Source organism: Diabrotica virgifera, chromosome 6 (assembly GCF_917563875.1).
Source record: "Diabrotica virgifera virgifera chromosome 6, PGI_DIABVI_V3a".
In the NCBI taxonomy this organism is placed as follows: Eukaryota; Metazoa; Arthropoda; class Insecta; order Coleoptera; family Chrysomelidae; genus Diabrotica; species Diabrotica virgifera.
In genome coordinates this window covers 247,960,171-247,972,487 of record NC_065448.1, presented here as the reverse complement: position 1 = coordinate 247,972,487, position 12,317 = coordinate 247,960,171, and the positions used below count along the sequence as shown (strand labels likewise).

At 30.4% G+C, this 12,317-nt stretch overlaps 1 protein-coding gene across 1 annotated transcript in view; it reads left to right on the top strand.

Moving 5' to 3' along the window:
- LOC114336318 (zinc finger protein 664-like) overlaps positions 1 to 12,317 on the top strand; it is a 29,011-nt gene that overhangs the window by 15,221 nt on the left and 1,473 nt on the right. Inside the window, exon 2 of the mRNA XM_028286662.2 lies at positions 11,986 to 12,122. Within this exon, the coding sequence (XP_028142463.2) occupies positions 11,986 to 12,122 (137 nt within the window). The remainder of the gene's footprint in view (positions 1 to 11,985; positions 12,123 to 12,317) is intronic.

The window sequence follows — 12,317 nt, the reverse complement described above, 5'->3', positions numbered from 1 at the left end:
GTTTTGTGCACGTGCTTCATTTGGATGAGGTAATTTAAAATTTGACCCTCATAAAATTTTGGTTATCGCTATTGTTTTAAACGGAAATGAAACGTTCGGTGTTCATTTCTTTTTTAAATTTAGTTATACTTTGATGTTGCTTAACGATTTTACGATTAGCAAGATATTTTTACAGTTATTTTAATAAATATTCAAAAGTGTGCTACGGGGCATGTTGTAACAAAACGTTGGGGCTTGTTGTAACATGTTACAAATTGCGCTGAATCTTACTAAATTTATGATCTACAATACAAAAACGTATTATTTAGTTTAGTGATAGTCCAGAATGAGACAACATAAAAGAAAATCAGAAAGGGCAACTCAATGCAACTTAGGAGGACTAAGTGTCTGAAGGGCTCACAAGTGGACCCTGCCCCGATATACCATAACCAAGGGCAACTCAAAGCCAGAAAGTGAAGTCTACCAGTTAGGTTCAGAGGAAATTTTAGATAATCAATGTAGCATAAAGCAAGCAAGTAAAACAGCACGGACTGTGTCATGTATCTTGATACCGATATAGAAAAAAAGAAAAACATTAAGAGTTTACAAGTGGGCTGCACTAAACCAGGGATAGTTTTTACAGTCGACATCATAGTTTGCTCGTTTCGTTTGACGTCTAGAAATCCGTGGCCTTTCTAGGGATAGTTGTAGCTTGTTGGCCAAATCAGTTACGTCTTCCCAAATGTTTGAAAATTTAGCTAAGCACTGTTTCTCTTGCTTAGCAGATCAGCGCAGCGTCAATTACTATTGTTATCTAGTCTTTGGCATTAGATGGTAATAAACAGATAAGTATATTGCGGTAATTTTTCATTTATGGTGTTCCACAGACTTTTAATACTTTTCGATTCCAAGGAATTCTGCCATATTTATGTTTCATTTATCAACAGGACACAAAACTCGGTATTTATTTTTAATTGTAATTATCGCTTTCTTAAAAAAGTGTCAATAGAGAACAGATATGAGGTCTCAAGGAGGGGGCAATTGACTCCATTACCCCTCCCTTAGACCCGCGCCTGATAAATGTGATATTTGTCTTAAAAAGTTTACCAAAAAAGAAGTTTAAATCGACATACAGTGCGTCCATAAAGTAACGCAAAAATTCATTATTTAATAAAACCGGCGACTTTAAGAGGAAACAGTAGCGATCAACAGGTAGCAAAAACGCGTTCCAAGATTGCAGCTGTAATTTTGAATATTTTTTCGAGATATTTGGCACATGTATTCGTAATATAATAAAGAATGGCGGTACAGAGCCCAATTTGAAAAATATATTAATATGTAGAAATTACTCTGTAATTAAATACAATATTAAAAAAACGAGCCTGTACCGCCATTAAGAAGAACAAAAAAATACACTTTCTTCAAATAAACTTTTTTATCCGATGCCCTAGATTTTGTGTCGTTTTGGAACTACTAAAATTTTTTATTTCATTAGTAGTTCCAAAATGACACAAAATCTAGGCATCGGATAAAAAAGTTTATTTGAAGAAAGTGTATTTTTTTGTTCTTCTTAATGGCGGTACAGGCTCGTTTTTTTAATATTGTATTTAATTACAGAGTAATTTCCACATATTAATATATTTTTCAAATTAGGCTCTGTACCGCCATTCTTTATTATATTACGAATACGTGTGCCAAATATCTCGAAGAAATATTCAAAATTACAGCCGCAATCTTGGAACGCGTTTTCGCTACCTGTTGATTGCTACTGTTTCCTCTTAAAGAAAAATCCCGAAACAGGTCGATTTTTATTTTTAAATTACGATTTTTTGGCAGATATATCATATTACTGACGTCATCCATCTAGACGTGATGACGTAATTGCTGGTTTATTTAAATGAGAATGGGGGTGTGATAGCTCATTTGAAAGTGTGTTCAATTCTCTATTTAATATTATAAACATTAACATCATTATATATACAGGGTGTCCAACAAAAAAAAATTTTAAATTAAATTAATTGACACAAAAAGATGAATGTATGTAATTTATTTAATTCTAAATGCATTTTACTGCTGACAGACAACAGAAAAAAAAAATATTTTAAAAATAAACATTGATTTTCGCTTAAACGAAATGTTCAAACTGCCGAGAGGCAGGTGGGAGGCAGCTTTAACATTGAATTTAAGCTAAAAGCAATATTTATTTGTCAAAAAAACATTTTTTCCTGTTTTATGACAACACTTAGAATTAAATAAATTACATACATTCTTTTTGTCTCAAAAAAATTAAAAATTATTTTTTGACCACCCAGTATAAATAATTATATTTTTGTTTATATTAGTGAATAGAGAATTGAATACCCTTTCAAATGAGCTATCACATGACCCCTATTCTCATTTAAAAAAATCATCAATTACGTCATCACGCCCAGATGGATGACGTTACTAATATATTATATATGCCAAAAAATCACCAAATGGGCGTTTTAATGAGTGGAACACGTAGAATATGTCAAATGACAGGAATTATGACAGGTGATAAATTGCAGTCTGATTTTTGCATGAGAGTTTAATCTCTGTTCGGAGAGTTTAAGTCTGTTCTGTCGGACAAAATACATGTGACGTTTTCGTGGTCCGACCGTTCCAAATTTTTAACCTGTTCCACAATTAAAACTTCCCCTGTTCCAGTATTCCCATATATCAAAGTTTGTCCGACTAGACACCCTTTAAGCTATTAACAAATTTTCAGCTTGCTATTAATCAACTTTGTGAAGATATTCTTCTTTAGGCGCGATTCAATTGAGGGTGAAATTGTACATAAATCTGCGCGCCTGCGCACACAAACAGTATGTAGTTCATTGCTAATCTTTCAAGATAGGTATGTATGCATTTGTAACCGTGCAAATAAGTCATTAAAAAGAATATATTAGTGTTTTTAGGAAATGTATTATTTATTATAATTCTTGTGTTTTTGGATTTGTGTTTCTCTGTAGTAAAATAATAAAATATTATGTAGGCATAACATTTTTACACTATTTGTCGCCGTGTTGTGTAATTATATCCGAAACTTACATGTCAATTACAAGGACCTCGCTGGAGTAGTTAGTAATGCGTTAGCTCTGAGATTGGAATGACACGGGTTCAAATCCTGGGCGATTCATATTTTTTTTATTTTTGGTTGTTTTAATAAAAAATTTTTGAAAGTGGTAGATAAGAAAGTTAGTTTGATTTTTAAATAAAATACAAATAACCTGTTAAGTATATTTACTTCGTTTAAATTACCTATTATATAATAGAAGAATATCTTCTTACGTGCGTACAAAGTACACACACATTCTTTTTTTTTTCATACGCGGGATCCAGACCTATAGGCACGGGTTAAAAAAGTTTATTTGAAGAAAGTTTATTTTTCGTTCCTAATGGCGGTACAGGCTCCTTTTTGCAATATTTTATTTAGTTATAGAGTAATTTCCACATACTAACATATTTCTGAAATTGGGCTCTATACCGCCATTCTTTATTATATTACGAATACGTGTGCCAAATATCTCGACAAAATATTCAAAATCACAGCCGCAATCTTGGAACGCGGTTGCTACCTGTTGATCGCTACTGTGTGCCCTAAACAGTTTACTCAAAAATGTAATTTAAATTTTAAATGAACATATCGTCGGCTTACTGCCAAAACCAACTAACTCCACTTTTTGTCGATTCTGAGTTAAGTACGCCTTTGTACTTAATAATTATCAAAGAATGTACTGATGAAACCAGACACTTCAAAGCAGATTTTAAATGTGGGAAATGGAAGGGTCTCAAAACAACTAATTCCAATGATGACACTTTTATTCAGCCAAAAACAGATATGTGCAGTTGTCTGCACATCTCCATTTAAATAAAATAGTATTTTATCATTTACAATATTCTAGTTCTGCCAAAACAAGACAAGTGCCTGATAGGAGGACAGCTATGTTCAAAGTTACCTAGAAGTTGACTAACTTTGTACAGCCAAAACCCGACAAGTGTCGAAAAAAAAATGTTTTTTGTACTTTTTTTAACTTTCACTTCATTTTAATAATTTTTTAACAAAATGTTTCGTTTATAATGTTGTTTACTTTAATATTTTTCAGTCAATTAATCATTTTTAAACTCAAACGATTTTTCATTTCAAATTAAAGATTAAAACGTCGATTCCTCAAAACTTTAAAAAGTGGAGTTAGTTGGTTTTGGCAGTAAGCCGACGATATAAAAGTTCGCACTGGAGAGAGACCTTATAAATGTGAAATTTGCATTAAGCAATTTTCACTACAAAGTGAAATTTGTCCATATCTTGGTCAATTTGTTTTGGATTTTTTCGAGTAGGGATTCTCAATGGTATCAAAATGAATGGCGTCAATATTAATAATTTGAGATACGCGGATGACACGGTGTTAATTGCGAGCAATTATGAAGAACTTCAACATCTGATTAATAGGATTACCACAATGTGTGATGAATATGGACTCAAGCTAAACACCGCAAAGACCAAGGTGCTGGTTGTCAATAAGACGCCAGTACAACCGGAAGTAGTAACAGCTTATGGTGAACAATTAGAGAGAATTAACAGAATCACCTACCTTGATTGTAAACTAAACGAGAACTGGGGCATGAGCAAAGAAATTAGAATACGTATAAAGAAGGCCAGAGCTGCATTCTTTAAGATAAAGAAACTTATGTGGAAACAACATTACTTTGAATCTTAAAATTAGATTAGTGAGATGTTATGTGTTCTCTACTCTTTTGTACGGTGTCGAAGGTTGGACTTTAACAGATACTCTTCTCAAGAAATTGGAAGCCTTTGAAATCTGGGTATACCGGAGAATCCTACGAATAAGTTGGGTGGATATAGTTCGTAACGAAGTTGTTTTGCACCGGATGGGAAAAGTCACGGAAGTCGTCAGAACAGTTAAAAATCGAAAACCTGGATACTTTGACCATGTTATGCGACTCCCAGAGAGATATAAGATACTCCATTTAATAATACAAGGCAAGGTAGACGGAAGAATCTTAAAAACCTGAGAGAATGGTATAACAGATCCTCTGCATTCCTTTTCCGCGCTGCCGTTTACAAAATTACTATAGCCAATTTGATAGCCAACGTTCGATAATCGAGCACGGCACATGAAGAAGAAGAAGGGAGTCGAAAGTCTTCACATACATCCTGAAATATGCTTTGAATTTGACGAGATCCTCCTATAGCTCTTTGAATAAATGATGAAATTCACCTTGGCCAACGCGGGATTGATTAATAGAATGAATTCCCTCTCTCCTGAGTCAGGAAGTACCACGTTTTAAACGAGGAATTTTCAAAAAAAAGAAAATAACTATCAATGACTGTTGAAAAATCATAAACTTTATTAAACTCTTCTACGAAGGATACAAGGCCAAACTGGAACATTCAGGTGAAGTAACAGAAGAAATATCCATAGAAAGTGGAGTCAAACAGGTTTGTGTACTATCTACTCTAATCCTTATTATGATAGATTGGGTAACGAGAAAAGTAATCTACGAGCGAACAGGCATCAGGTGGAACCTAATCAAACAATTAAAAGATCTCGAATTTGCAGATGAGATCTGCCTGATAACTGGACACCGAAATCAAATGCAAGAAAAAATTGCCAAATTGGCACAGTACTCCGACACGATCGGACTCCGAATAAACACAGAGAAAACTAAACTTCTAAAAAATAATAACCATCCAAATAATAAAATAACGATAAACGGTAATGAAGTAAAAGAGGTAGACAAGTTCACATATCAAGGATCTGTCATGGAAAGGAGCGGGGGGTGTAAAAAGGATATACAGCCGAGAATAACAAATGCTCGCAAAACGCATTCAACGCTTTAAATAGAATTTGGCAAACAAACGAAATATCGGAAACAACAAAAATTAAAATCTTTAATAGTTGCATTAAAAGTATACTGCTCTATGGAGCAGAAACATGGAAACAGGACGAAAATACAACTAAAAAACGACAAACATTTGTAAACAAATCTCTAAGAAAAATCCTGAAAATATACTGGCCAAACAAAATAACTAATACAGAACCATGGGAAAGAACAAAGCACACTAACATATCTACTATAGTCAAGGGAAAAAAATGGAAATGGATCGGCCACACTTTGAGGAAAGACCAAAGCAGCATAGCAAGATAAGCACTTGAATACTAACCAGAGGGGAAAAGGGAGGCAGACCAGACAACAGCTGGAAAAGAACAAGAACGAGAGAACACGAAAAAATTGGACTAAGATGGGGCGAAGTCAAAAAGAGAGCAAAAGATAGAAGAGAGTGGAGGGAATTAGTTCACAGTTTATCCAGAGAATAAAAACAAAAGAAGATGCGCTGTCCCGGCCAGACAGCAATCTTACACTTTTGGCCAAGAAACGCATAAGCACCCAATACTCCACAAGGAGGGATGCAATGAGAGAGAGAGAGAGAGAGAGAGAGAGAAAGAGAGAGAGAGACCGAGTGGGAAGAAACTGAAAGAGCTCTTGTAGGGGAGTGCAATTAGAACGAAAACATGCATTGTTTCGGAAAAATTCAAACAAGCTTATATTTTTCTAAAACTTATTTTGTTAGTTTATATATACGTTAAAGTAAAAAGTTCTACTCGCAGATTTAGCCGCTAATTGTTTATTAATTGTTTAAACAATAACAATTGTTTTGTACAAATAATTTTAAAAATATCGTTGAATTCATCATTTTACTTTGATCGAATATGTTTCTATTTTGTTTTTGATTATGCTGAATCCGAATATGGCATTACAATTTGAAAATTCTTATACAGAAGCTCTTATACAGTATGTACTGTAGTTAAGAACCACATGGAAAACTTTTTTATTATCAATTTTACGAGAAAAAGTTATTCTTCATAAAATGCTCTGGATAGTCAAAAATCTGAAACTCAACGATCAGATATCAGATTTTATCAATTTTATACGAGTTATGTCAAAAATATGAATTTCATTAAGGATTAAAGTACCTTTATATTCCAGAATAGCAAAAAAGCTAATATGAAAAGTAGTTTGAAATTAAAAACTATGTTTTAATATACAATTACATCATTCTAATCGAAAAAAAATTGTTTCAATTTTTTCTCAAATTACGAATACCTATTATCATTTTATTACAATATTGTGATAACTATGTTATTATCAATTTTACGAAAAAAAAGTTATTCTTCATTATTTGCTCTACCTGGTCTAAAATCTAAGGTACAACTATCAGTTATCAATATTTTTCAACTTTATACGAGGTATGTAAAATATTTAAGAGGATCGGTACGTATTTTCGGCTGCAATGCTATTCAAATGGGGATTCATTTTTTTCGAATCCTGAGAAAACTAATAAGTATTTTTGAAAAATTTAAACGCAGAATGAAAGATTACGTTATTAGCGAGGGCGAAAGTCCCTGAGAACTTCTATAATGTTTATTTTAATAAGTTACAGGGGTGAAAATACTAAGAGAAAATTTAGTGTGATTTTTAATTTCAAATATCTCATTCAAAATAAACTTTTTATTTATTCTAAGGGACTTTCGGCCCTCGGTAATAATTTAGTCTTTCATTCTGCGTTTAAATTTTTCAAAAATATTTATTGGTTTTTTCAGGATTTGAAAAAAATGAACACAATGCCGTGGTAATATTTTCCAAATCTGTCTTTGTCTTACAACGCACTCAACCGAATATAATATTGTCAGCATATATTGTCAGTCAGACACTGACAATCAGTGACAATTTTAAATATTTGACATTGCATCGGGAATATTTTGAGAAATTGATTAAATATTATTGATATATAGTGTATTTGATAAATAATTGATTTAAGACGTGAACTTAATAAAAAGTTATTTATTGTGTATTATTTGTGGAAGATCCAAGCAGAGAATACATCAGATATATCCTGTGATCCAAGTATTTTGTTGTTAGAGATGTTCAAAATTGTAAGCGTTCCAAAATAACAACATATTATTAAAAAATCACTTTAACACTTTTCCTCTTTTCTCGATTGATTATTAGTTTTTGTTGTACAAATAAATTATTACAATCACTGAAAACATAGTTAGTGAAAAAATTATCACATTTATTAACTGAATTAATAATTTGCAATTATAAAAATAACAGTTATCCAAGAACATTCAAAAGCCATCTCTTTAAATTAATTATGACATTTTCAAGTAGAATGACATTCTAGTAATGTTTACATATCCACACCAGTGTGAATTTTACTGCACGTAATTTGCCGTGTAAAGACAGAAAAAGTAGGGATACACGTAAAATATTTGCGAATTATGTACCCATAGCCTTAACAGTTAAGTGTCTTTATTATTCACAATATTTTAATTAGAAGGATGTAATTGAATACTTAAACATATTTTTTAATTCTAAAAAACTTTTCTTAATAACACTTTTCGATATTGTGAAATATAAAGGTACGTTTTACTCCTGAGTGAAATTCATATTTTTTGACACACCTCTTATAAAATTAATAAAATTTGATATTTGATGGTTGGATCTTAGATCATATACGATGCAGAGTATTTTATAAAGAATAACTTTTGTTCGTAAAACTGGTAACAAAAAAAGTTCTCAATAGGTTTTAAGTTACGCAGACATACTGTATAAGAGCTAAAAAATTTTTTGTTGAACATTTATTATTATTGAATCTTATTATTAAATGTATTTTAGGTAAGTTTTACAGAAAAAAGTTCTGATCACTTTGTACAGTATGTCCCTGTAAGTTGTATCCATATGGAAAACTTTTTTATTATTAATTTTACGAAAAAAAGTCATTCTTCATAAAAAGCTCTGCATGGTCCAAAACCTAAGATTCAACCATCAGATATAAAATTTTATGAATATTATACGAGGTATGTCAAAAAGTTTAAATTTCACTCAAGAGTAAAGAAGCTTTATTTTTCACAATACTGAAAATTGCTATTATGAAAAGTTGTTTGGAATTAAAAACTATATTCTAATATGCAATTACATCCTTCTAATTGAAATTTTTTTTTGAAAAATTATGGATAACTAACATTAATTTCAGTTATTTCAATTCTGATAACTCTTTTATTAATAATTTTACGAAAAAGTGATTCTTAATAAAAAGTTCAGCTTGGTCTGAAACCTAAAATCCAACCATCTTATGTCAAATTTTATCAATTTTATACAAGGTATGTCAAAAAATATGAATTTGGCTTAACAGTAAAATACCTTTATTTTTCACAATATCGAAAATTGTTATTATGAAAAGTTATTAAGAATTAAAAGCCATGTTTCAGTATGTAATTACATCCTTCGTATTGAAATATTTTGAACTATAAAGGTACTTTACTTTTGATCTAAATTTATCTTTTTTGACACACCTCGTATAAAATTGACATAAGATGGTTGTATTTTAGGTTTTAGAGTATTTTAGACCATGCAGAACTTTTTATTACGAATCACTTTTTTCGTAAAATTAATAATAAAAGAGTTATTAGAATTAAAATTACTGAAAATAATGTTAGTTATCCATAATTAAAAAAAAAATTAATTAGAAGGATGTAATTGCATATTACAATATAGTTTTTAATTCCAAACAACTTTTCATAATAGCAATTTTCAATATTGCGAAAAATAAAGCTACTTTACTCTTGAGTGAAATTCAAACTTTTTGACATACCCCGTATAATATTCATAAAATTTGATATCTGATGGTTGAATCTTAGGTTTTGGACCATGCAGAGATTTTTATAAAGAATAACTTTTTTTCGTAAAATTAATAATAAAAAAGTTTTCCATATGGATACAACTTAGGGACATACTGTATAAACATTTTTTTGTTAGCTGGTAATTTTCGGTTTGTGTATTGCATTTTTGTTATCTTTCTTAATTTTCTCAAAAAGAAATAGTTTATTTCATTTCTAAAGTAAAATAATTTAGTGTGTTTTAAAGACTACATCCTAAGCTTTAAAAAAACATATAAAAAACTGTAATAAATCTGTTCAAACTTGAGTAATACCGTCTTAAAGTGGTGGTAATTCTGTAAAACTACAAAGTTTTCAAAAATTACATTTTTTGAGACGGCATATCATTTGAATTAAATTTTTGAGATTTTTTTTTAACGAAACATCGTTTAGTAAGATGTTTGAAAGGTAAGTTTTGCAAAATTGAGAGCCTTATAATAAAAATTGTATTAGTTACACATTTTTAATCATTTTTGAACAAAATTCATGTAAATCTCATTTTTCGCCCACACCGTACTTATACCCATACATTTTATTTCTTTTTATTATAACAACAAGATAGCCCTATTATTTTTGTTTCATGTCCAATTTGTAAAATTTCATTTGATCCACTAGTTAAAGAATTACATTAAAATAACTCAACCGTGCACTTCGCCGTACGCTAGTTTACAGTTCGCCAATGTTTGGCTTTTTATTTATAACGCTAAAGGGTGACTTTAGCGTTATAAATAAAAAATTATAGAAACTACAGATTTAACTTAAGAAAAATCTTTACACAAGTTTTTTTGTAAAATTTTCTGAATTTTTCAATGGTGAAGTCTATTTTTTTCTAAATTTTATATGTTCGGAGTTATTTAAGAAGACATCTAATTTCGCAGTTCATTTGTTTAATAAAAAATGAAGCACCCACTTATCGAGTAGAACTTTTTGATATGTTGTTTATTAAACATTTCTTAATGAAATTACAAAAAGTGCTATCTTGTTTGATTTTTTCCAAAGTGAAAATCTTTATATGCACTCCCCTGTTACGTTACTCCTACTCTGACTTGGCACTTCTTTGCTCTTTGCTTGTTGCTCGAGAAAATATCGCTGCTCTGCTCTCCGCCTCCACTCTGAACGTAGACTAAGGTGTCGGGTAAAAAAAGAATGTGTGTGTACTTTGTACGCACGTAAGAAGTTATACTTCTATTATATGATTTAAACAAAATTAATATACTTTTTATTTATATTTTGTTTAAATATTAAACTAATTTATACTTACTACTTCTCAAACATTTTTATTAGAACAGTGCCAAGAATTAAAATAATAAAAGAATAAAACACACACAAACACATTAAACAAGCCACAAATGATGTCTGAACATTAATTGTCGAAAATTTTTTTTAACTAAATACGTATTTTCTGAAAATACAATTATATAATAAATATACTTACAATCATAAAAAACAAAAAAGAAAGTTTCTATTGGGACTCGAACCAGCGCTGATAAGCGCGGTTGGTATTGGAATTCATTCGCCTTCAACGCTTAGCCACGGACACTATGTGTCATTATTTACGAAGATCGACTAACTAAACGGATTAAACTTGTGATATTTTGATATTTTGAAAATTGATCAAATTATTTTAATTTTGAATTGAAATGATTTAGAATTGAAAAAATACAACAAAACATAGAGTAAGAAAACAATATATTAGGTGAATATTGATAGAAATTTTGATGGTAATCAAATTATATAAATAAAAGTATTACATACTATGTATTTTGGCAGATCAAATAGGTAGGTTTATACCGATGATACATTAACAATTATTACGTACCTGTTGCTTTTAAAAACTATTTAAAAGTCACTACAATATTATAAACTTTTTTGTTTCTGTCCTCACAACAATAAAACTAATATATTATACATTTGTTTACCTTTACCTCCAAACCACAGCTGTCCTACAGCTGCCATATCGGATAATTTTTGACATGTCATTTGAACATCCAATCAGAACAAAGTTATAATGCGCATGCGCCGGGCTGATAGGTTTTAATATATAAAAATTCACCCTCTATCGCCGGTAAAGAAGTATAACTTCAAAAATAAAATAATGAAGGTATAAAAAACAAAAGCTAAAACAATAAAAACAAAACAAACAACAAAGTCCAAATAAAAAAAAATAATTTATTTCATATTCTGAAGTTTCTACATTCATTTTTTCTTTTAGCAAAATTTTTATACTTGGTTTCTATTTTAGATGATTCAGAGGAGGAGCACAAAATGAAAATACCTTCATTCCTAAAAGAAGAGGAATCTATAAGGCAACACTCCGAAGAGGTAACAGTAAATGGAAATACGAAAATTCAGACTAGAAAAGGATCGTATTTATGTAAAGTAAGCGATTTTGAAAAATATTTGAAAGTTGGCAGTGGAAAAAGACCTCATAAATGTGAAATTTGTCTTAAGCAATTTTCACAACGAAGTATTTTAAATAAACATGTTCTAGTTCATACTGGAGAAAGGCCTCATAAATGTGAAATTTGTCTTAAACAATTTACTCAGTCAGGTACTTTATATAGGCATAGAAAA